Source organism: Acinonyx jubatus, chromosome D2 (genome assembly GCF_027475565.1).
Source record: "Acinonyx jubatus isolate Ajub_Pintada_27869175 chromosome D2, VMU_Ajub_asm_v1.0, whole genome shotgun sequence".
NCBI classification, from domain to species: Eukaryota; Metazoa; Chordata; class Mammalia; order Carnivora; family Felidae; genus Acinonyx; species Acinonyx jubatus.
The window spans coordinates 60,757,047-60,782,421 of NC_069393.1; the positions used below are offsets into that span (position 1 = coordinate 60,757,047).

Sequence of the window (25,375 nt, forward strand, 5' to 3'; positions counted from 1 at the left end):
AGACAGAGAGGGAGACACAGAATCCGAAGGAGGCTCCAGGCTCTGAGCTGTCAGCACAGAGCCCAACGCGGGGCTCAAACTCACGAACTGCGAGACCATGACCTGAGCAGAAGCTGGACATTGAGCCACCCAGGCGCCCCTCAGGTTTCCTCTTTATTGGCAGCTCCTTCTCAGTTTCATTACATGATTCCTTCTCTGCTAGATCTATCAAAGTTAGACTTGGGGCACTGGCCCAAACTCTGTATTCTATCTACCCATTCCTAAGTGGTCTCAAGCACTCTCATGCCTTAAACTATCCATTTGTAAATGTCTATAGGTAATAATCCATATATAGTTACCTGTACATGATCTATATATAGAACACTCCTAAATTTATATCTCAGCCCTTAATTCTGTCCAGTAATATTTCCACTGGAATGTTTTATGTGCATCTCAAATTTAGCAAAGGCCAAAACTCTTTGTTTTATGTCCCAGGCAAAACTATATGCTTCCTGTTTTTTCTCATGTCAGTTAATCACACCATTATCTACTCAGTTGCTCAAAAGCCAGTGTTTTAGGATTTATTCTTGATTCTTCTCTTTACCATTTGCATTGAATCCATCAGCAATTTTGATAATGATTTTTGCGCCTACACTAACAACAAAATATGAAGGAGAATGCTCTGAGAAAACAAAGCTGAGGGAGTCTATCATTACTAGACCTGCTGTACCAGAAGTGCTAAAGGGAGTCCTTCAACCTGAAATGAGAAGGCACTACACAGTAACTCAAAGCCATAAGAATAAAAAACAAAAACCAAAAAAAAGTAAATTAAAAATGTAACTACAAAGGTAGATATAAAAGTATTATTGTATTTTGGTTTGTGTATACTCTTTTTTTTCTCTATGATTTAAAAGAAAAATGCACAGAGAAAAGAAAGAAAAATGCACAAAACTATAAATCTATGATAACAGACACTTAATGCATAAAGATATAATTTATGACAATAAGAATATAAAGGAGGAGGGACAGACCTGTATAGGAGCAGAGTTTTGTAATTCTGTATATTTATTGAAACTAAGTTGGTGTTAATTTGGTTTGTTATAAAACTAAGATGTTGATTATAATCCCTATGGTAACCACTAAGAGAAAAACTAAAATGTATACAGAAAAGTAAAAGACAAGAGGATCAAATGGTATTCTGCAAAAAGTCAACTGTATACAAAAGAAGGCAATAATGGAGGGATTGAGGAACCAGAAAATATGATAGAAAACAAATAACAAAATAGTAAAGTCCTTTTTATTTTACCAGAAATTATTTTTATTTTTTTAATGTTTATTTATTTTTGAGAGAAAGAGAGAGAGAACACGCCCATAAGCTGGGGAGAAAGAGAGGGAGACACAGAATCTGAAGCAGGCTCCAGGCTCTGAGCTGGAGCTCAACAGGGAGCTCAAACCCATGAACCATGAGATCATGACCTGAGCCAAAGTCAGACAGTCAACTGATTGGGCCACCTAGGTGCCTCACTAGCAATTGTTTTTTAAATGTAAATGGATTAACTTAATAATTAAAAGTCAGAGATAGGCACAATGAATTTAAAAAAATGATCCAATGATATTCTATCCAGAAGAGATTCACTTCAGATTCAGTGACACAAATATCTTGAAAGTGAAATGATGTAAAGGTATCATCTGTGCAAACTGTAATCAAAAGATAGCTGGGGTGGCTATCCTAACATCAGACAAACACATTACTTGCTGATAACAGGCCAATCCTTCAAGAAGATACAGCAATTATAAACACATATGCTCGAAACACAGAGCCCCAAGATATATGAAACAAAATCAATAGAATTGAAGGAGAAATAGTTCCATGATAGTAATAGGAGATTTCACCATCCTACTTTCAGTAATGGATAGAACAAGTATACAGATGATCAATAAGGAAAGAGAGGATTTGAACAACACTATAAACTAATTAGACCTAAGAGACAAATACAGAACACACTACTCAATAACAGCAAGAATACACATTCTTTGCAAGTGCAAATGGAACACTCTCAAATGTAGACCATATGTTAGGCCATAAAATGAATCCTAACAAATTTTAAAAGATTGAAATCATACAAAACATCTGTTCTGACTACAAGGGAATTAAACTAGGAATCAATAACAGAAGGAAAACTGGAATATTCACAAATATGGATTCACAAATATGGAATATTCACATATTTGTGAATATTAAATAACACATTATTAAATAATAGGTCAAAGAAGAAATCACAAGATATATTAGAAAATACTGTGAAATAGGGTGCCTGGGTGGCTCAGTTGGTTGAATGCCTGACTCTATTTCAGCTCAGGTCATGATCCCAGGGTCATGGGACTGAGCCCCCCGTGTTGGGCTGCGTGCTGAGCACGGAGCCTGGTTAAGACTCTCTCTCTTCTCCTTCTGCCCCTCTCCCCGACTCACACACTCACTTTCTCTCTCTCTTTCTAAAATAAACAAAAATAATTTTAAAAAATTAAAAAAAGAAAATATTGTGAAATAAACTAAAGTGAAAACACAACATACCAAAATGTGTGAGATGCATCAAAAGCAGTGCTCAGAGGGAAATTTATAGCTGTAAACACCTATGTTAAAAAAGGAGAATTATCAAAGAAAAAAAAAGAATCATCTCAAATCAATAATCTAAGAAAAAGAACACCAAAATCAACTCAACCCCAGAAGAAAGAAGGAAATTGGAAGATTAGAACAGAAAGAAATGAAATATAAAATAGGAGAAAAGAAAGAATAAATGAAACCAAAATCTTTGAGGTCAAAATTGACAAACCTTTAGTTAGAATAAGAAAAAAGATAAAAGACTCTATTTGCTAAAATCAGAAATGAAATCAAAGACATTACTACTAACCTTATAGAATATAGTAAGAGAATACTATGAACAATTGAATGCCAACAAATTAGATAAACCTAGATGAAATAGAAAAAAATTCTAGAAACACACAAACTACAAAAACTGACTCAAGAAGTAACAGATAATCTGAATAAAGCTATAGTAAGTAAAGACTGAATCAGAATAAAAGACCTCCCAACGAAATAAGAAGCCCAGGACCAGAAACCTTCACTGGTGAATTCTACCAAATATTCAAAGAAGAATTAATACCAATCCTTCTCAAACTCTTTAAAAAAATAGAAAAGGAGGGAACACTTCCAAACTCATTTTACAAGATCAGCATTACCCTGATATCAAAGCCAGACAAGGACACCACAAGAAAAGAAAATTACAGGCCCATAATCTTTTTATTTTTTTATGTTTATTTACTTATTTTGAGAGAGAAGGAGAACACAAGTAGGGGAGGGGAAGAGAGAGGGGGGAGAGAGAGAATCCCAAGCTGTCTCTGTGCTGTCAGATGTGCAGATTGATCCCACAAACCATGAGATCATGACCTGAGCTGAAAGCAAGAGCTGGACACTTAACTGGCTGAGCCACCCAAGCACCCCACAGAGCCATAGCCTTGATGAAAAGAGATACAGAAGTCCTCAACAAAATATTAGCAAACTGTATTGTTCAACAGTGCGTTAAAAGGATCTTACACACATACACACACTCCTAGACATATGTTCAAACTGCTGAAAATCAAGATAAAGAGAATATCTCAAAGGCAGACATATTACATTAAGAGGAGCAAAGATCTAAAAATATATAGTAGGCACCTTGTCAGAAACTGTGTAAGCCAAAAGAAAATGAACACCTTTAAAGAGAAAAGGAGAGGAAAAGAGAGAGAAAAAACCTGCCAATCCAGTGAACCTAGCAAACTATCTTTCAACAATGAAGGTGAATCGAAGACAATTTCAGACAAAGAAAAACTTAGAGAATTCATTACAGGCAGATTTGCAATTCAATTCAGTTAAAAGTTCTTTAAGCAGAAGACATATGGTATAAGGCAGAAACTTTAATCCATACAAAGAAAGATCTCTTGAAATAATGAAAATAAAAGGAAATATGAAATGCTTTTTTCTTGTTTTTCATCACTCTAAAAGAAAATTATCTAAAGCAAAAATAGTAACAGTGTATTGTTGGTTTAGGGTATTTGGAAAAGTAAAATGCATGGAAACATTAGCACACAATTCCCAAATAGCACAAATTCCCCAAATATTTGGAAATTAAATAGCATTTCTAAGTAGCCCATGAGTCAAACATGGAAGTTAATGGGAAATTAGAACATATTTTAAATGGAAAGAAAATGAAAACACAAAATATCAGAATTTGCAGAATGCAGCTAAAACAGTGCTTAGGGAGAAATTTATGACATTAAATGTTTACATTAGAAAATAAGCAAGGTCTAAAATCAATGATCTAATCTTATCTGAAATTATCATTACATGAGTAAATTGAGCCTAACAAAATGATAGCATATTAGAATGAGCATTTAACCTTGTAGTTTTAAACTTCTTATACTTTAGAATCATCCGGGAAGCTTTTAAAAAATACCCATGCTTAGGGGGTGGGCCTGGATGCATTTGTAAAGTTCTTTAGATGATTCTAATGTATAGCCAGAGTTTGGAATCACTGATTTAACAGAATGAAAATGATTTATCATGGAAATGGGAGAATAATGAGAAAATTTTTGGTACAGCAGGCTAATATGTTGGCTTTCTTCTTAAAAAAATGATAATTACCCGAATCACACAATTCAAGTCTTCAATTATGCTCTTGTTGATGAGAATTGCATCAGGATACTCCAGCAATAACTGGAAATTTTCCAGCTCTACTTGTCCTTGTTTAAGGAGAATTTGGATTGTCAAATTCAACTGGAATCTCACCTTCTCCTCCTGTAATCTACATTGAAAAGACTTCAAAGTAAGCAGTTGAAATATACTTATATTTCAAATTTCATCTATTATCTGAGAATATAAAATTCAAACTTAGTTTTCAACTTAAATTTCAACCTTAAGCTAAAGAAAAACCTGCTGGAGATTAATGCAGAAAATCTTTTCCCAATGATGAGCTTTCTTGGAGGTCTCTATGATGCCTCTTATTGATATGGAATTACACTTGGGCTGCTCAAAGAATGGCATGGACAGAAATACATTCATAAAGTTATACTTTATGATTAAGAAAAGATTAATATTATTTTGGAAGAAAATTGAGATGCTCCCAAATAACAAATCTATTAAAGTTCTGACTTTGTGTATTGACTTCTGATATTTTATTAACGATATTTAATCTGTATGCTACTTATATCTATTTCTGGCTAATTCACATTTCTCCTAATAGCCTGGATCTGAAAATGATGTATAATGATGAATTGGGGAACATTAAAGAAGAATTTATCAAAATGTTTGTAAATTTGGATAAAGTGAAGTAAGGACTTAAAACAGTATCCTAATCACTTAGCAAAATAGAACAAACTTTCCTAAAGAAAAATATATTAGCTGGTTAGTTGTTTACATGGAAATTTCTTGGATATCTGCCTAATTTTCAACATAGTTTGCTTGTGTGGCTTGAGCCCCAAAGTGCTTATTAGCAGAAACAAGTTCTTTGCATTTTTATGTGGAAGGAGCAGATTAAAAAATAATAAGATTTTCCCCAAACTTGCCTACTTCTAATAAGAGCAATGGAACGTGTAGGTAAGTTCTATTCTGAAGTAAGGTCTTTTGTAACAAAATGCACTTTTTTAAGAAGTTATAAAGCCCAACAAGATAGACCAGTCTGTGCCAGTTGTAAACCAGTGAGTAGGCTTTCTTCCCCCATGATAACACAATCTAACTTAGCCTTAGCTTAGGTTTTGCGTAAATGAACATGAACGAAAGGTTCAAATTACACAATGCGTTCATGGAACACTTTTTCAATTTCCTGTTGCAACTTCTCATCCTCCTCAGTTCTCCGCCGGAGGAAAGCAACCATTTCCATTAAGACAGCTGCTTTCTGCTTTACCTGAAGGAACCAAACCACAAACATCTCAGTACATATGCAGCTCTAGGAATAAAAGCAAACAAATTTTAAAGAACTTTGGAAAACATACATGTTTTAACTTAGCTACAAAACCTTAATAAGCCCATTTTTCTAGGAGATTAACAAAAATTTAAATTCCCACCATTATGGAAGATACCTAAAACTTAACATGGTACATCCATGAATAATTTGAAAAATATCCAATTTTGCCTCTCACTGAAAATCAAATACTCAAGCAACCACAACTTTCCTTATATCTTATTTTCAAATTCATTCTCGTCATCTCAGACAAAAATATAAAATCATAGATTCTTTAGCAAAAATATGCCAGTCTGATGCTTGTGGCACAGAATTTAGGTATTTTGAGGTGGGGGGGGCAGAGGGTGGTTAAGAAACAATAAGAGTAAGAATTCTTCTCTCAAACATACCCTCAAATTGTTACCTTTGCCGCATTAGAAAAAATATTCTAGTAAAACTATAAAGTAGGTTCTAGTGAAATATAATTCTAATCTTTGCAAAATGGGATGAGGACAACTCAAGACCAGGGATAGAGAGGAGAAGGGAAGTTGTGTCCACAATGGGGCTCTTCAAGGGAAACACAATGTGAGCCACACATGTGAGCCACGTACATAATTTTCAATTTTGTAGCAGCCACATTATAAGAAGTGAAATGAAACTGGTGAAATTAATTTTGCTAATTTTTTTATTTAAACCAATATATCCAAAACATTACCATTTCAACCTGTAATGAATATAAAACATATAGACATTTTCCATTCCTTTTTCATAAGTAAGACTGCTAAATCTCTGTATATTTTCTACTTACAGCATGTCTCAATTAGGACTGGCCACATTATTTCAAGTAAACAATAACCCCATGTGGCTAGTGACCACCACTTTGGACAGTGTGGGCCTACAATACAGGCCTATACTTAGCCCTTAATACCACTAAGGTTAATATTTTATCTCATTATTATTACTAACATTACTAACTACTATCCTAGCAGGAAAACCTAAATAATTAGCATTTCTGGAAGCAAAGGTCACTATAAACTACATTCATTAGCACACTGAAATGAAATGAAGTGAAAATGGAATAAAATGTTATTATATACTTTCTGTTCATTTTCCACTTTTGCTCGTCTGGTTTGGCAGAAATGATCCCAGACCAAGGGGTCCAAGCCTTCTGGCATGTTACTAATATTGTCCAAGTCATCCATGGCTTTCATTAATTGGGAAAAGGCATCCTTATTCAGTTTCCCAGATTCTGGTCGCTCTCCAAAAGGCACAATACTGGCAGTATCTGAGTGTATTTTCTGTTTCTGAATCCTGGTATTACCAATAAAAACCCATCAACCTTTCACATTCTCACACAAAAGAAATCAATGTTAAATTATATACAATGCTTAGCATCAATATGACATTGCAAGACACTTTATTTTGACATTTGGAGGCTGGTGGACTATTCCACCAAATAGAAGGAGGCTGGTGGACTATTCCAAAGAGAAAAGCACCTACTTTGGTCTTCTTGCATACTCCCTGGACACCTAGACATGACCTTGGCTGGACTACTGATGTTCCTAACTATCGTCAGCATTGGCAGCTTTACCTGCCCTGAAGAAGTCTAGCCCAAGAGGAGTGTGGATATTCCCTAGTTATGTCCCACATATTCTCTAGCCTGGAATTTTTCAGATATAAACTCAACTGAAGAAGCACCTTTTAAAATCTACCTGAATAGATTAGTTTTGTTTCCCTGGGCTGTAGCTAGGAAGGAAAGAAGGATACAAAGATTTGTACCAGCCACTCACCATCAAGATGCTGTACAATATGCTGTGAAGTTACTATTGTTATCTTCTTTCTCTATCTAGAATGAGGAAAGTCTGAGAGAAGCTGTTGGTCTAAGACCACAGGTCTGATAGATGGTAGAATTAGGATTTAAAGCTAATTCTGTCTGACACTAAAGCTTATGCTTTTTCCACTGCTGCCTCCCAATATGTAGGAAGTCTTCCTTCTTTTTTCACAAGACTTACTATGACTGACTCCTTTAAAAATAAGGAAACCAAGATATGAGGCATGTGCTGGGTTGAATGCCCCGGGGTTGTATATAACCCGTCAAGGGTGAGAGAATGAGTCTGTACCTCAGACACAATGAGCCTATACCTTTGTAACAAATTCCATGGTTTCTAGCTTCCATTTGAAAATTATGGAAATCTGTGGATTCTATGGATTACTATGGAAATTGTAAAAATTTGGAAATCTGTGAAATGTAATTCTAATGCTCCTTTCGGTATAAAAAAGAGATATTTTAGAACCCTTTATGATAATGGTTATTTTCAATCATATATACTGGCATTTTTCAAACTTTGTCTTAAACACAATTACATGAAATGCTCTGAGTGCCAAATAAGTTTGGACAACTCTGCTTATTCCATTTTTTATATTTGGAGATCCAAAGACCAAAAACAAGTTCTGAGAAGTTTTTCAGTAAAGAAAACTGTTTAACTTTTTTTCTTTTAACCCAGTGTTTCCCCCTAACTTATTTTGTCCTGGAAGCCTTTTACATGAATTCCAATTCATACCACAAGGTCCTCATATTTGGTGGAACACATCTTGGGAAAAACTATAAATCTGTACGCCATCTATAACTTAAGAGGAACTTTAGTGCTACTTTCATAGAACTAAAATAGCACAATGCTCACCTAGACACTTTTTGAATAATGAAATCATTATTCTTCATTGCTTACCTTAAGATTTAAGAATAATCTTAAAAAGCCCAGAGTTATGATAAAGACACGTGAACATTTTCACATAAAATATGTTATATTGAATATTTCCATCTAAGTGGGACTGAAAAAGCCAACATATAATAATATTCCTCTTCACTTACAAACGTTTTTTTCTCAGAAACGTGATAGCAAAGGAGAAACAAACCTTGGTCGGCGTTTAAAAAGTTTGTAGAGTATATCCACCTGGTGACTGGGAATTTCAGAAAATTCTTTTTTAAAGCTGCGATCCAAAACCTAAGGAAAGACATATCATTGCTGGGATTGCAACTCTCTTCAGAAGCCCTTTCTTTGTTGACAGCACTCTTCAAAATATAGGATTGTATCACTTTGATTTTAAAAATCTATGAAAATTTGGTTAAAAAGTAGATTTGTTGAAGGGTGACCTCTCACTATGCAAGGATTTATCAAAGATTTATTTTGAATATGAAGTACTTCAGTGAATTATAAGTACTATTTCATATAAGGTTCTAGAAATCATTCAGAACTACAATTTCACAAAATAATATTTACAAGTAAAACATGCAAGGTATTCTATTCTATTCTATTCTATTCTATTCTATTCTATTCTATTCTATTCTATTCTATATGTTTTTCTAGCCTGTTCTTTTCCATTACAAAACTAATGGTCAGGGGCACCTGGGTGGCTCAGTAGGTTAGGCATCTGACTTTTGATTTTGGCTCAGGTTATGAGCTCACAGTTCGTGGGTTCGAGCCCTGAGCTGGGTTCCACACTGGCAGTACAGAGCCTAGTTGGGATTCTCTCTCTTCCTCTCTCTCTCTCGGCCCTTCTCCCCCCTCTCAAAACTAAATGGCTAAACTTTAAACAAAACAAAACAAAACTACTGGTCATACATATGATCCAGTAATTCCACTACTGAGTATTTACCCAAAGAATACAAGAACACTGATTCAAAAAGATTATGCACTTCTGTGTTTACTGCAGCATTAGTTACGATAGCCAAATTTTGGAAGCAACACAAGTGCCCATTGATAGATGGATGGATAAAGATGATGTATCATATACATACAACGGAATATTATTCAGCCATAAAAATGAATGAAATCTTGCCATTTGCCACAACATGGATGGACCTAGAAGATATAATGCTAAGTCAGTCAGTCAGAGAAAGACAAATACAATATTATTTCACTCATATGTGGAGTTTAAGAAACAAAACAAAAGAACAAAGAAAAAAAGAGATAAAAAACCATACACTTAAATATAGAAAGCAAACTGATGGTTACCACAGGGTAGGTGAGTGGGGGCATGGGTGAAATAGGTGAGGGGGATTAAATGTTTATTTTGGGAGAGAGAGAGATTGCAAGTGGGGGAGAGGCAGAGAGAGAAGGAGACAGAGAATCTCAAACAGGCTCCGCACTGTCAGTGCAGAGCCCAGTGTGGGGTTTGAACTCATGAACCATGAGATCACCACCTGAGGTGAGATCATCACCTGAGCTGAAATCAAGAGTCGGACACTTAACCAACTGAGCCACCCAGGCACGCCAGTGTTGGCAATTAAGAGTACACTTATCATGAGTAATGTATAGAACTGAGTAATGTATAAAACTGTTGAATCGTTATATTGTACATCTGAAATGAATACTGTGCATTAATTATACTTGAATTAAAATAAATTTTTTAAAACTACTGGTTATAGCTTACTAAATTGATTTCATGACCAACTGATGGGGACTGCAACTTAAAGTTTGAGAAGCCCTTAAGTCTAGATGATCTCTCTTTTTTGTACAAGAGAATGTTTAAACCAGAGATGTTTACAAAAATTTATTTTATACAGTTATTATCAGAAATATACAATGGCACAGAATGAAGTTCACTGATAACTGAAAATTATAATAGGAGAAAAATCTATGAGGAAGTTAAATTACATTCCTTTTAATCTTCCCCAAAACTAGGCAGCAACTCTATTGCATTGGTGAATGGGTAAGACAATGGCTCTCACTTTGTCTTCTGCCAATAAGTTGTCATAGTGTTCCCTGTATGTATCAAGGTCTTCTTTGGCTTTCTGGATGGCCTCTGAAGTCTGGTTCTGTAATAACACCGAGAATAGGCAATTGGAACTAAGTTTTTCAGGATAAACAAAAATATTGGGGATATTAAAAATAACAAATTTCCTAGTATAAGATAAATGTGTCAGTGGAATATCCATTACAGATAATATTTGTAGAAGAAAGTAAATCAGTTGGAGATTTTGAAAGAACAAACATCTAATCACCTGTTTCTAAGTATAGCCAGGCCTGCATGTGAGTGTGTTAAGTGACTAAAGGAAGTATGGATGATGGAATTGCACAGTCTTGGGATTCACATGGAGCTGGCTTCTGAGAGACTGAATGTATAAACAGACAATGGCCAGACTATATATACAAATAGGACTCTGACCCACAACCCCTGTAGCAACTAGCCAGGAAGCTAAACCATATCCTCAGCAGCGAGCAACCCCAAACTGCCAGGACTTGGTCAGTAACTTTCAGCTTTCTTAATTTTTGCCGCCATTTCCAGTTTAGGACCAAACAGACAAAGCCAAATATGCTCCCCAAATTAATCACACAGGTTGCCTGCCTTCTAATTACCTTGCCCCTGGCTTCCCCATGCCAACAACTTCTAATCAGGGTGCATCTGAAGCCCTCTCTTCTTTATTATAAAGCTTTCCCACCCCCTGCCTGCCTGTGAGTGTCTGCCAAACACAAGTGATGGTGGCTGAACCCTTACAATACCAAGCTCTGAATAAATAGTCTGCTTATTGTCATCTAGATGGTCTTAATTTATTTCCACAGTTCTAATTCCTGCTGTTTTACATTCTAATGGGTGACTTAGGCATGTTACCAACTCTCCTCAACTAGGAAAGAAATCCAGGACCCTGCAGGGTTGTTATGAGGATGGTTGCATTTAGAAGGTGCTTTACATATGCTATTTAATAGACTGTTAGCAAAAACTAAGTTCATATGTCATATATGATACTCTAAATCATTCATAAATGTTCTTTATTAATACTATCAATAAAAGCTGACACCTTTTGAAAATTATTATGTGATAAGCATTTTGCATTCATTGTCTCTTTAATAAGACTTATCTATTCAACCCCTATTTATTAGGGTTTTTCAGAATATGACAGCTTTTCATTCTATAAGCTAACCTGTTACTCACATGCTTAGTAAAACGTAGGGTTCCAAATGATCCAGAGAAGACAATACTCCCAGAGAAGAGCTTGCAAATAGCTTAAAAGATTCTATGTCTTGTCCAAGGTCCCACAGCCAGTCAGTAGTTAGAAGCGAGTCCTTCCAACCATGAAGCTATATTGTCTCATTTTATAAATCACATATCATATCAAAGTTACACAGTTCTTTTGACTAAATGGTTACAGACACGGAATCCCATAACTTCATGAACAGACTACAGCAGGTGCTTTCATCTGACCCTGGAGCAAAGTCCCTGGCAGGGAGCCAAGGAACACACACAGCTAAGAGGGATGTGCAAGAAGGGAAGGGCCTAGGTGTGTCAGCTCTGGTTATACTCAAGATATCAGATACTGTCCTTACTTTCTCCGCCTGCTTCTTTATAAGGTAGTTGTTTAGGAATGCTTCTCTGGAGCTTATTTCTTCATCCAACAGCAAAGAAAAAACGAGGTTATTTATTTTCAGTTCCTCCTGTGGAAATATTTCAAAAGGTGGGGAAGATGATCACTACTTCTGTTTGAGAAATGATTTTCTACTGAGGGCCACAGACTTGGCACTCATCAAGCAGATTCATGACACACAAATAAGAGAAATTCTTTTCAAGAAAAAGGGAATATAGACACTTGCACTAACTACTCAGTTATTTTACCTTTTCCATCTTTTCATTGTAAGGTGAAATATATATACAGAAAAAATACACACAACAGCGTATAGCTTGAGTTATAAAGGTAAAACACCCTTGCAATCACCACACAGTTCAAGAAATACAGCTTCCCCTTCCATGTGTCCCCTTCACAGTCTCAACCCCAGTAATAACCACCTTCCTGACATTCATAACAATCACTCTCTTGTGTTTCTTTATGCTTTTATTACCCAAGTATATCTCTAGGCACTAGAGCATAACTTGTCCATTTAAAAAATTGCCACCTGAAAAAAAATCTCTTAAAATCCACAGATTCCCTTCCCTTCCTTTCCTTTCCTTTCCTTTCCTCACATTTACTTGTAGTTTTACCTAATCTGGGTTTTGCTAACTGCATACTTCCGGTGAGTTCATCAGTATCCTTCATCTCATGTACTGCCTGAAAACTGGCAGCTGATCAGAGGCCTGATCGGACCCATGTGTGATCCTTTTGGCAATACCTTAGGTGATACTATGTCCTTTGATCAGGAGACACATACTATTGTCTGCTTTTTTGTGATGTTAGTAAGTGTAGACACTGCATGCCCAGGCCCATTAATCCATGGAGAGTTGTAGGATGGTGATATTCTATTTCTGTAGTTCCTTTTTTTTTCACTTTATTCATTAAAACTCCTTTGTAAATACACAGATGCTCCTCCTTATCTGCAGTGTAGTTACCTAGTGGTACAATTCATACAGGAAGGCAGAATCAATTCTCGACACTCTCTCTGTCAGTTTTCAAATAATGAATTGGTTGTTATCGTCTGAAGGTGAACGATAGGCATTTTTCTTTTTAAAATACCGCAAATTCACAAATTTAAACAACTTTGGTGGGTTTCAGGTAATTGCAATGATTATCATTGTTGAATCTTAAAGTATTCCCTTTACGGGAGCTTTTAAAATTGGCTCCTGAGTCCTTTGGATATTATCTGGTAGTCTTTGATAGTTTCCTCATTATTTTGTATGAAAAGATGTTCTAAGCACATCTTTTTAAAATAATAGCTTTATTAGTATATATTTCATACAATTCACTCATTTCATATAAGTCACTTTTCACCCATGTTGTAGCACATATTAGTACTTGTCATTGCCAAATAATATTCCATTATATGGATAAACCATATTTTATTTATCTATATGTAGTCATTGGACATTAGGATTGTTTCTACTTTCTGGCCATATGACTAACGCTGTTCTTATGCCTAGTTCTGGGGCATTCATTACCAATCTCCCCTGACCCAACTACCATATACACACTCCCTCCCTGTGGGGCCAGTGGTTATGTTCATCTGTCTGTGGCCATGACTCCCCAGGAGCAGCCCCTCTCTCAAGGCTACAGCTCTTGCTGGTAGTGGTAGTAGCTCCCTTCCCTTGCCTCGTTAGATTTAGAAATGTTATGGGCTTCCCACTGTTTCTGGTCTCTTGGCCATTCCTTGCTGTTTCCCTTAACCCTGCCCATACCTCAGTAAAGAGTCCCTGCATTAAACCCTCTTCAATGTAACTCTTTCAGTGTACCATTCCTATTGGGACCCCGAGGATAGAGACATCCTCCTAGAGGTTCCCTTATCTTCCTTCATCTTTTTTGGTTGACCCCTCTTGCCTTTAGAGACACATATAAATTTTCAAGATCTTGTGTTTCTCAAAATATCATTATTCTCCTCTTACACTCAAATGATAGTTTGGGCAGTGTAGAATCCAATGCTAGGAATAATTTTCCCTTAGAATTGAAAGGCTTCACCCTTTGGTCTTCTTGTTTCTAGTTACTGTACACTTCATTTATATTCTTACTGTTGAATCAAGTTAAGCCAGATTTTTCATTGGCTCTTTGGGTCAGATGGATTATTCATTCATTTAACACATAGTATGAGCCCAGCCCTTTGCTGGTTGCTGGAGATACAGGGGTGAACAAGACAGAGTTCATGGAACTTATAGTTTTGGGAGCATTAAAAAGTAAGCTCATATAAATTAAAATTTAGTTGCAATAAGTAATAGAAAATAAAAGGTCAGAGCATATACTAGGAAGCTCTAACCTAGTCTGAGGAACTGGCTTGTAAATTGGGACCTGAAAGATGAGTAGATACAGGTCAGGAGGCAGAGCCAGGAGGAATGGGCACACTGCTGTGCTCAAGGCACCAAAGGGAGTGTGGCCAGTGAAGACGGGAGGGGCAGAGGTGAGGCTGGAGCAGGAGCCAGGCCCACATGAGCAGAAAGGTTGTTGGTCTTTTTCCTAAGAACAAAGAGAGGCCCTGGAGGCTCCTTAAAATAAAAGTCATGGGGCATCTGGGTGGCTCAGTTGGTTAAGTGTCTGACTTCGGCTCAAGTCATGACCTCATGGTTAGTGAGTTCGAGCCCTGTGTCTAGCTCTGCACTGACAGTTCAGAGCCTGCTTTGGATTCTTTGTCTCCCCTTCTCTCTCTGCCCCTCCCCTGCTCACACTCTCTCTCATTCTCAAAAATAAATAAATAAACATTAAAAGAAAAAGTCATGTAAGTAAAAGCTTTTATTTACCTGGTTGACAACCATCTCTGCCTTTACTCTCCTTTCAAAGAGTCTTTTCAAATGTTCATCAAAATTCTGTGTGCTTTCTTGAATGGAATTTTGAAGTTTCTTCATTTCTGCTTCTAATGACTGAAAGGAAATCAATAGCAAAGTTAATGTTTAGGAACATTAAATGCTGCAAGGAAGTGGTGTTCACATTTTGCTGCAAGGGTAGGGGAAGGACGGGCCTTCTGAAGTGCTCTGGGCCTTCCACTCTCTTCAACCAGAGATGTTCCATTTGGATCTGTTTAATATACTGTGAGTTTGAGATTTTTGCTTTAAAAAGATTATGCTGGAAAAAAAAAGACATAACTGATCATGGCTAATGATCAGGCAGAATAAGGCCTAGTAAAACAAATTACAGCAAATCTTTCTGGAAAATTCTTACTCTCTATATATAAAACAGAAATTTCCAGGCACACAATCTGACCCTAAAAAATCTTGATTTTTTTTTAAAGCCATGATATATCTTCACGGAATTTTTTACATTTTAAGGAAATAAGGAGTGAGTGTATAGATAAAGAGGTAGAGGCAGAGATAGACTTAGAGCTAAGCAAGAGTAGGTGAGTAGGAAACTATAAATTTATATATTTTTTTCATGGAAAATACCACATTGGTGAATTTACTTTTTAAAATATAATTTATTGTAAAGCTAGCTAACATACAGTGTACCCACTGTTTTGGGAGTAGTTCCTTGTGATTCATCGCTTATATACAACACCCAGTGCTCATCCCAGCAAGTGCCCTCCTCAATATTTTTAAAGTTTATTTATCTATTTTGAGAGAGAGAGAGAGAGAGAGAGCGAGCGAGCATGTGCAAGAGGGACCGAACAGAGGAGGGGCAGAGAGAGAGGGGGAGAGAGAAAATCCCAAGCAGACTTCATGCTGTCACCACACAGCCTGACGCAGGGCTCAGTCTCACGAACCGTGAAATCATGATATGAGCCAAAATCAAGAGTCGGATGCTTAATTGACTGAGCCACCCAGGCGCTCCTAAACTTATATTTTTAAAGAAAACAATACCTGTAGTTCAATCCTAGACATACCATTACAAATAATTTTTATCTTTAAAAGTTTTTGTAACTTAAAATTTTTGATATGACTTTAAATTTACAGAAAAGTTGTAAGAATAGTACAAAGAATCCCCACATAGTTTTTACCAAATTAATCAAATGCTAATATTCCAAGGCATTTGTTTTATCACTTGCTCAATCCCTTCTCCCTCTCTCTCCCTATCTCTATCTTTTTCTCAACCATTTGAGAATAAGCTACAGACGCTCAAATACAGCTGAGTCATTTTGTAGACTGTCACTCAGTTTAGGTCTGTCTGATGTTTTCTCATGCATAGACCAGGTTATACATTTCTAGCAGGAACACTACATAAATCATGTTGTATCCTTCTCAGGGCACCACATGAGGAGACATGATGTTGGTTTGTTTCATTACTGGTGATGTTAACTGGTCAAGCATTGTCTGCCAGTGTCTCTATCATACAGTTTTTTTCTATTTTTCCATTTGTAATCAATTTGTGGGAAGATACTTAGGAACCATGTAAAAATCTTGTTCCTCATCAAACTTTTATCCACCAGTTTTAGCATCCACTAATAATTCTTCCTTGAATAAATTATTACTATGGTGGTAATAATACATTATTTTAAGTTTACCTTAAAAAGCTAAGTTCTATCTATGCTGGTTTAATGAAGTGAGAGACAAATTCTGGGAAGGTGATGGAGAGAGTTTAGCTAGATGTATAGAGGCCCTTGACACAAGGAGAAACACCACCCAAATTAAGCTAATGAAGCAATGAGGAAATATTAAAATAAAACAAATACAGAAAAAGCACACTTCAGGGCCAGTTTATTTATCATAATTTATGACACTATCTCATAGGAATGGAAACATCCCACCGGTTATGGGCCCAGTAGCTGTGTATCCAGGCCCTGTGTCCCTGGACAATGGTAGCACCATCACATGGCCAAGGATCCCAGCCCACCCCTCTCTCCGGACAGAAAGGAACTTTTTCTAATGTCAGAACGGCCTTTTGCTCTATGTTTCAAACACCCCACATTCTTTTCACTGCAGGCTCTTCTCATGTGCTTTTCCATCTGTCTGATCTCCATTCCCTGCTCTTCAACCTGTCATTTTTTCTCATTCTTCTAACGTGAGCACCAAAGTCACTTTCTCAAGTAAGCCTACCTTGGGTCCCGTCTTAGGCACTATCTTGAGCCTGAGAAGCAAAGCCTGGAACGGGATTCCAGTGTATGTGATTTTGGGAGGGAGTGCTTTTTCAGAGACATCTGTAAAGGGGGGGAAGGGAAGCAGCCAAGGAAGGGGCAGAGGCTGAGCAACGATGTGCCCTTAGGTAGCCCAGCCTTTGCCTGATTCCCAGGGGATAAGGGTAATAGAGAGGCTCCACTGAGCTGTCCCAGTTTGGGTCAAGGGGGCTGGACTTTTGCATCCCCATGTCATCAGTCAGTCACAGGCTGTTCTGGATAACCTTGTGTGGTACAACAAGGATGCCCCCTTGATGAGCCAAGGGCAAGGTGCCAGAGGTCTCAGGTCTGAGTCTTTATCTGTAGCATGCACAGTGGTAAGGGGATGGGCACACCAGCCTGTAAAGGGGGCCTGGTGAACAGCAGTGGCCCCAATCTCAGTCAGTGCCTCTGTGTTTACTGTCACAGATGGCACCTGGCCTTGTCTGTGCTGATTTATTGCATTGTAGTTGAATGACTATTTTGTGAATGTCCAGTTAATATGTAACTCCCTCCCCCCCAAGACAGTGAGCACCGTGAGGGGCGAGGGCTGTGTCTGTCTAGTCAGCAAGCGTCCTCCAGGATCTGGCACAGCCCCAGCCCACAGTGGGAATCAAAGGAGTATTTGTTAAAGAATTGGGTGTCACTTTTCCTCAAACATCCCTGGGAAAATCTAATTTTAACTAAAAATGTCTGCATCAGGTGCTGAGAAATGAGAAGCAGGGAGATGGGAGATGGGACACTAAAGAGGAGGGTATGGATGAACAGTGCAGAACCCATGAGAACAAGAATTTCTCCCAGCCCTGGACAAACACATGGCTTGCAATTTAAGAAAGTATTGTTGTAGTTGGCCAGACTACAGGCTTTTGAGGATGAAGGTGGTAAATCCCCAGGCCCTTGGTCTGTGCCTGGTACATAATAAGTGTCAATAAATTTATTGACTCATTCAAGAAATATTTATTGAGTGCCAATGGATCAGGCATAGTTCTCAAAACTTGAAATATAGTAAAGAGCACAACAAACCAGTTCTCTTGCCTCACATTACATTCTAGTGGAGGAGGCAGGTAATATATACACGAGTGCAGGGGAAGCAGGCCAGGTGGGGATGAGCACTCTGGAGAACACCAGAGCAGGGTGTGGGGGACAGAGTGGGACTAGTGAGGAGAGAGTTTGCCATGTTATTTAGGGAGATGAGCTGACGACCAAGTAGAGATCCAAAAGAGGTGAGACAGCGTGTGGCCAAATGGGGCGAGAGCACCCCAGGCAATGGCCACAGCATGTCAAGTGTCCACGGCAAGAATGAGCTGTGAGTGTGGGAGTCAAGAGTTCACTGGGGATCCATGGAGGTCCGCAAAGCCAGTGCAGTAGACACACTTAAGGATGGGGAGAGTGATGGGAGAGAATGGGAAGGGTACAGATCAGGGGAGGGGAAGAGCAGGGAAACGGATGCCATAAATCAGGTAAGAAATGACACTATTTGGATTAGGGTGGCAGCTGTCAAGGTGCCCAAAGAGGAGCCCCTGGCAAATCATAAAGAAGAGACTTGAGGTGCAATGTCAGGCAGTGCTGCTTCTGGGGAGAATGAGGCAGAGTGGAAGACGGAGGTGCCTCCAGGAGACTTGGGGTAAAGGGAAAGAAGGAAGGAAGAAGTGAACATTAAGGGTTCTGCAGAAACAAAGAAAATCATGAAATCAGAAGACACACTGGCCTCTTCCCCCTGAAATAAGAATAGTCCTACATGAAGAACTTTATATCAAATTGATAATGTTGTCCACACAGAAGGGAAAAAGAAGATTCATCCAAACAAATTCTGAATATAATGTGCAGGTGGCCCACCCTCAGTGGATATATCCTAAGAACAAAAAGAGGTGCAAGGAAATCTTAAAACCTACCAATAAGTTTTGCTTTTTGTAGAGGCATTTTAGGCATATTGTAGGACTGAGCAAATGAATAAATACATTTATAGTTGGGGAACTAGAGTTTGCGCCGAGAAAGGAGATCTAAATACTATGTTGGAATTGGAGGTAATAGTATGAAGTTTTCATATCATTTTATGTATAGTATGATGTTTTGATACCATATATATATATAATTCAGGAGAAAAATATAAAACACAAATGTGGCAATATTAAAAACTGGAGGGTATAGGTATATGGCATATAGACAGTACTACTCATGTAATATTTCTGTACATTTGAATAATTCTAAAATAAAAATTGGCAAATTTAATCTGGTGTAAGGAAAATTGGTGGAGGTATAAAACGAAATAAGATTTGCCATGAATTGATAATTGTTGAAGCTGGATGGGGGGGGTCATTTTACTATTCTCTCTACTCTTTCATATATTTGATATTTTCCAGAATACAAAGGCTTTTCGAAAAGATCGGGAGAAACTGGAGACAATGAACACAGATCTTCCTAGGTTTTTTTTGAGGAGACGCTGGGCAGTGGATTGAAAGTGGGGTCCAGAGAGTTATTTTTTCCTTTTAGCTTATTTTGAAGTACATTCAGACTAACTCAAAAGTCACAAGGATCATAGAAAGAATTCCAGAATCCTCTTCAAAGGAGTTTTTTTTTCTTTTTCTCTTCTAAAAGATGAGAGGTGTATCCAATGTATAATATTACAACATGTCTCTATGCTGAAGGGAAAAATTGATGCAGGAAAAAGGGGGAAACTGCAGGAGTAACAATGTTGAATCGTAAGGTGGTAGGGGATTGGGTGCACAAGTGAAGGACCAGCTCGGGCAGATGCAAGGCCATTTCATCCCTAAGAGACAGAAAGGCAGGAAGAGTCTATGGATTCTAGCGCAGGCAGAAGATAGATGTGGAGGTGGAAGAGTAAGGGAAATCTCTTCCAGTTGCTTCTCTCCTCCCAGTGAAATAGAAAATAGGGTAAGAGTGTGTTGAAGAGGTCAGGTGTTGGAAGTTTGAAGACAGGGGAGAACATGTGGCACAGTCCTCTAAGATCTTGCTACTTAAAGCACAGTCCTCCGACCAGCAGCAGCTGCACCACCAGGTTGCTTGTTAGAAATCTCAGGATCCTACAGGTGTGCGGTTTCGAAGGGGTACATGCACCCCAATGTTTATAGCAGTGCTATCAATAGTAGCCAAAGTATGGAAAGAGCCCAAATGTCCATCCATGGATGAATGGATACAGAAGATGTGGTACATACATATACAATGGAGTACTACTCAGCAATCAAAAAGAATGAAATCTTGCCATTTGCAACTACGTGAATGGAACTAGAGGGTATTATGCTAAGAGAAATGAATCCGAGAAAGACAAATATCATATGACTTCACTCATATGAGGACTTTAAGATACAAAACAGATGAACATAAGGGAAGGAAGCAAAAATAATATAAAAACAGGGAGGGGGACAAAACATAAAAGACTCTTAAATATAGAGAACAAAAAGAGGGTTGCTGGAGGGGTTGGGGAGGGGGGATGGACTAAATGGGTAAGAGGCTCAAGGAATCTACTCCTGAAACTATTGTTGCTCCATGTGCTAACTTGGATATAAATTATAAAAAATAAATTATAGAAAGAAAAAAAAGAAATCTCAGGATCCTTCCATTTCCTCAGAATGACAGAACTGAATCTGCGTTTTTGACAACATCCCCCAGGTGATGTGGACTAAGCTAGGGGAGAAAGAGAACAGTGTTGCTGAACAGCTCTAAGGACCCAATAATGATTAAGGTCATTCGAGGGAAACCAGTCAGCAGGTGTAGGCACAGAGAAGGCCAAGTACTGGCTTTAGTCAAGGCTGGCTTTTACCCATTGAGTGTGACCAAGGAACAGGGAAGTGGGGACACAGGCAGCAGACTAATTTCACAATATGAGACCATGAAGTAAATGCCACCACCTTAGGCATCTAGAGTCCCCAATGCCTTCACATTTTTACTGCATTCAAGACTGCTCATTTTGGCTTTTTGGTAAGTCCTACCTTGGGATGAAATGTTAGGGCACTGTTAGAGGACTGCCATGAATAAAAGCAGGAAGAGGTTAACAATAGGTTTAAAGAAGTTGCTCATGAGATACAGCCACTATAAAGCTGACAAACTGTCCTGCCTGAAATGATGGCATGGTTTTACTTTCTTCACAGAGGAATAAATTTTTTTTATTTGGTTGTATACCATCAGCTTTTATATCCCTATTATAATTGCAAGCAATTTTAATGTTGGAATGTTTCTTGGTGATGCAAAGAGATAAAAATAGAACTGCGTTGCAGGTATCTCAAATTACAACTGTAAACTACGTGCTGTGTTGATTATGTCATTCTTTTGTCAAGTCCTTTCCTTGAGATTGAGAGCAAATCAAGCAAGAGTATTACTAAACTGAAACAGATGTAGAAGATAGAGAGCAGTGCCTACAATATACTATAATACATGTTCACTAAACATCTTAAGAATTAATGGAGGACCAAATGAATTGTAACTATGTGGGAAATATTGAAATCAATAAGAACTTAAAAAAAACACAATCATTGCAATATGTTCTTTCTGTTTGAAATTGTGTTAACTCTAACTTTATCTCTACCCACTTCCCCTAAGTCTCTTGAGAATTTAAGCTGAAACACTATCCTGGAGCTACTCAAGATACTGAGGGAATAAAGAACACTCAATTTTAAAAGATACTGAAATGAAACTTGGGTGGGGTACATTAATTCCTTGCTCTTCTGACCTTTCTATATTTCTCTCTTTCTTCATTTAACTCTTTAACTTTCTTCTCATATTCTTTAAATTGTTTCCTCTCTTCTTCAGACCATACAGCATCAGGTTTTGCCATGAAAGCAGGTTGAGGAATCACCTGAAGACATAAAGGAAAGCATATACTGTGCCTCAAACATAAATATAGCAGTACAGTGAAGGTTCAGGGTTATCATTACAGTTTAATTTTTTTTAATGTTAATTCATTTTTGAAAGACAGAGACAGAGCACAAGCAGGGGTGGGGCGGAGAGAGAGGGGGACACAGAATCTGAAGCAGACTCCAGGCTCTGAGCTGTCAGCATAGAGCCCAACATGGGGCTCAAACTCACCAACCGCGAGATCATGACCTGAGCCGAAGTCAGATGCTCAACTGACTGAGCCACCCAGGTGCCCCATCATTACAGCTTAAATAAAGAGCCCTGGGATGCCTGGGTGGCTCTGTTGGTTGAACATCTGACGCTTGATATTTAGCTCTGGTCATGATCCCAGGGTCGTGGGATTGAGCCCCACATTGGGATCTGTGTTGAACATGGAGCCTGCTTGGTATTCTCTCTCTCTCTCTCTCTCTCTCTCTCTCTCTCTCTCTCTCTCTCTGCCCCTCCCCTGCTTGAGTGCACGCATGCATGCATGCTCTCTCTCTCTAAAATTAAATTAAATTAAATTAAATTAAATTAAATTAAATTAAAATAAGCCCCAAAGACTTTTAAAGAGATACAGTTCTTCACATTGGCAAGATGATGGCCTGACACTGTAATGAAAGGATATGAAAAAATGTTACAACTATTTTTCTGTGACATAAGCGAGAGTGGGCAATTTGGGATGTACAGCGATTCTTAAGTGACAGGTTCAGAGGTACATGTTGATATCTTCATAGCTAGAACTGGATCTGAGCTCCAGGGACACCTAAGGCAGGTATCAAATGGAATGTTTCTTGGTATATCCAGAGAATTATGGGTGCAGCGTTAATCCTGCTTTCTATAGGGATAAGAACCACTATGGTTGCCTGTTTTTGTTCTTTTGTTTGCTTTATGTCAGATGAGAAGGCAAGCCTGGGGTTTCAAATTTCTTATTTGCCTGATGTGGTTTGTTTATGAGGTACTGTATATTTGTAGCTGTAGAATTTTTAAGGCTCAGGTTATTATAGACAAGAATGATCAGATTTAAGTAGCTCTCTCTACCCCATTCCCCCTTCCATAAGAATGTCCAGAAATCTCACCATTCTCAAAATATCTTCCTTCTTGACTTCCAGAACTCCTCCCATCATGTCCATCAGGGCTCGGTGCCTTGTGTCAGGACCCTGGAAAAGAGCCAGGGTCAGGGAGGGCAGCTGAGACAAAGATCTGTCCCTCTGGTGGCACCAGAGGCGGCCTCCCACCCAGTGTTAGAATGACTGCATTTAGAACTGGGGAGGGTGGCAAGTGGCATGGAGGGAAGAGGAGAAGGAGGCCACGGAGATTCCAGTGACCTCTGACCATGTCAATTGCCTTGATATGTTTCTACAGTGGAGTACAAGTACGAGACTACTGAACCAAATTGGAACAAGAATCCCTAAAGGAAAGGGGGTCTTAGATATGTCTGAGCCAAACTGCCTACCCGTGTCAGAAGCCATTGCTCCATTTTACTGGTCACAGTAAATTGCGTTTTGTTTTTTTGCCATGGATTAACAAATCTGTGAGCTGTAATCTGAAAGAGAAAATGTAGTTTCCTGCTGTTATTCTTACAAAATTCAAAACAAACCTTCCTTCCACACATCAGGGAAGAGGTTAGAAGGTACCAAGAAGATAAAGGAACCATCCAGATTTCACAACCCATTTCCTATCTTGGAACAAAGATGAGATCTAGAATGAGAGGCTTGGGAGAATTGATTGCTCCTTCTCTATTAGCTCTCAAAGCTGTTCTCTGCCACTGAAGAGATTATAACAGGGATCTGATTTAGAGGAGGGGGCAGGAGGAGGGTTCAGAGAAGTGTCCTCTAAGCCAAACCCTGTAGGATGGGGTTCCTGAGAGACCAACAGCTTGGAGTATTCAAGGAGTCGTGGGAATGCAAGTGTGACTGGCCCAAAGCAAGAGGGTGAGAACAGCTGAAGAGGAAGGGGCTGGGGTGGGCAGACAGGAAGAGGCATGTTTCCTGAAGTGAAATGAGCAGCCACTGCGGGGTTTGAAGCAGGGGAAGGACATAAGTTTGGCTTGTAACAAGCTCACTCTCCTCACATAGAAGGGATTAAAGAAGAGGTTAATTATCCACATACAAAGACTGCCCACAGCAGGACCTTGGTGAGAGCGGCAGAGTCAAGTCCTTGCTATCACCATGCTCCAGGGTTTTTGATTACATGGTGAGGGTCTGGTTCTGGAAGAAATGATATCCTTAAACAAGTACAGTGGACCTCAGAGGTAAGGATGTGTTCTGAAGGATAATAATTTGGGTTCAGACTGCAACTCTGTCATTTACTAGCTCTGTAACTGTGGTCAAACTACTTAAACTCTCTGTGCCTCACTTTCCTCACCTGTAAAAAGGAGGTAATATTAGTATCTACCATATAAGGTCTTATAATGAAAAATTAGTCTCAATCTATTTAGGGCACTTAGAATGGTATCTGGCTTTTAACAGGGGCTGTATAATGTTTGGTATTATTTCTAAGCAACACTATTACCTTTTTGTCCCAAAGTAATCAAGCTGTTTTCATATGGGCAAGGATTTTTTTTTTTTTTTGTATTTTCTAGCATTTCTTACTTTTTAGAAATAAAATATGGTTATATTTTAATTGTTTTCTTTAAGCATTTACTTGTAACCACCTGGGGCCAAACACCTTTTAAGAAGGCTGCCCAACCTTTTGGGATGAGCACTGGGTGTTGTATGGAAACCAATTTGACAATAAATTTCATATATTGAAAAAAAAATTAAAAAAAAAATAAAGAAGGCTGCCCAGTGAGCCCCGTTCCTCTGGTCAGTGCCTTAATGACCCAGATAATTCCTGGAGCTTCATCAGCCTTTCTCCCACAGCGTGACCCAACCTTCTTTGGTACAGGTACCAGACCTACGCTGGGTTAGGGACCTCTTCCTAGGCAAATGTGGAATCAGGACTAAGAGATTCTAGTTGGAATCAGTTGTTTGCTTAAGTGGGGAGAAATAAAGTAGAAGCTTCTGGAGGAAGGTGAAATGCAGAGAGAAGTGAGCTAAGAGATAAAGAAAGGGTACTTCTTGACTCCCCTCAAAGTTCCAGTCTTTGGCCTCTGCTTCCTTCTAGGCTTGGTGTCCAAATCTTCCCTAGATTCCATAGGATTCA

The 25,375-nt window shown here is 38.3% G+C and overlaps 1 protein-coding gene across 8 annotated transcripts in view; it reads right to left on the reverse strand.

Moving 5' to 3' along the window:
• The window catches only part of CFAP43 (cilia and flagella associated protein 43), a 129,947-nt gene that overhangs the window by 6,830 nt on the left and 97,742 nt on the right, over window positions 1-25,375 (reverse strand). For 6 of the 8 annotated variants that reach the window (XM_053207397.1, XM_053207396.1, XM_027063009.2 and 3 more), the window contains 10 exons: window positions 23,685-23,774; window positions 23,308-23,388; window positions 22,065-22,190; window positions 15,099-15,218; window positions 12,275-12,382; window positions 10,681-10,767; window positions 8,865-8,953; window positions 7,049-7,262; window positions 5,803-5,915; window positions 4,658-4,817 (listed from right to left, as the gene is read on the reverse strand). In XM_053207397.1, coding sequence (XP_053063372.1) covers window positions 4,658-4,817; window positions 5,803-5,915; window positions 7,049-7,262; window positions 8,865-8,953; window positions 10,681-10,767; window positions 12,275-12,382; window positions 15,099-15,218; window positions 22,065-22,190; window positions 23,308-23,388; window positions 23,685-23,774 — 1,188 coding nt within the window. Of the gene's footprint in view, window positions 1-4,657; window positions 4,818-5,802; window positions 5,916-7,048; window positions 7,263-8,864; window positions 9,061-10,680; window positions 10,768-12,274; window positions 12,383-15,098; window positions 15,219-22,064; window positions 22,191-23,307; window positions 23,389-23,684; window positions 23,775-25,375 lie in introns of those variants that run through there. The other 2 variants (XM_027063010.2, XM_053207400.1) reach the window with 2 other exon arrangements.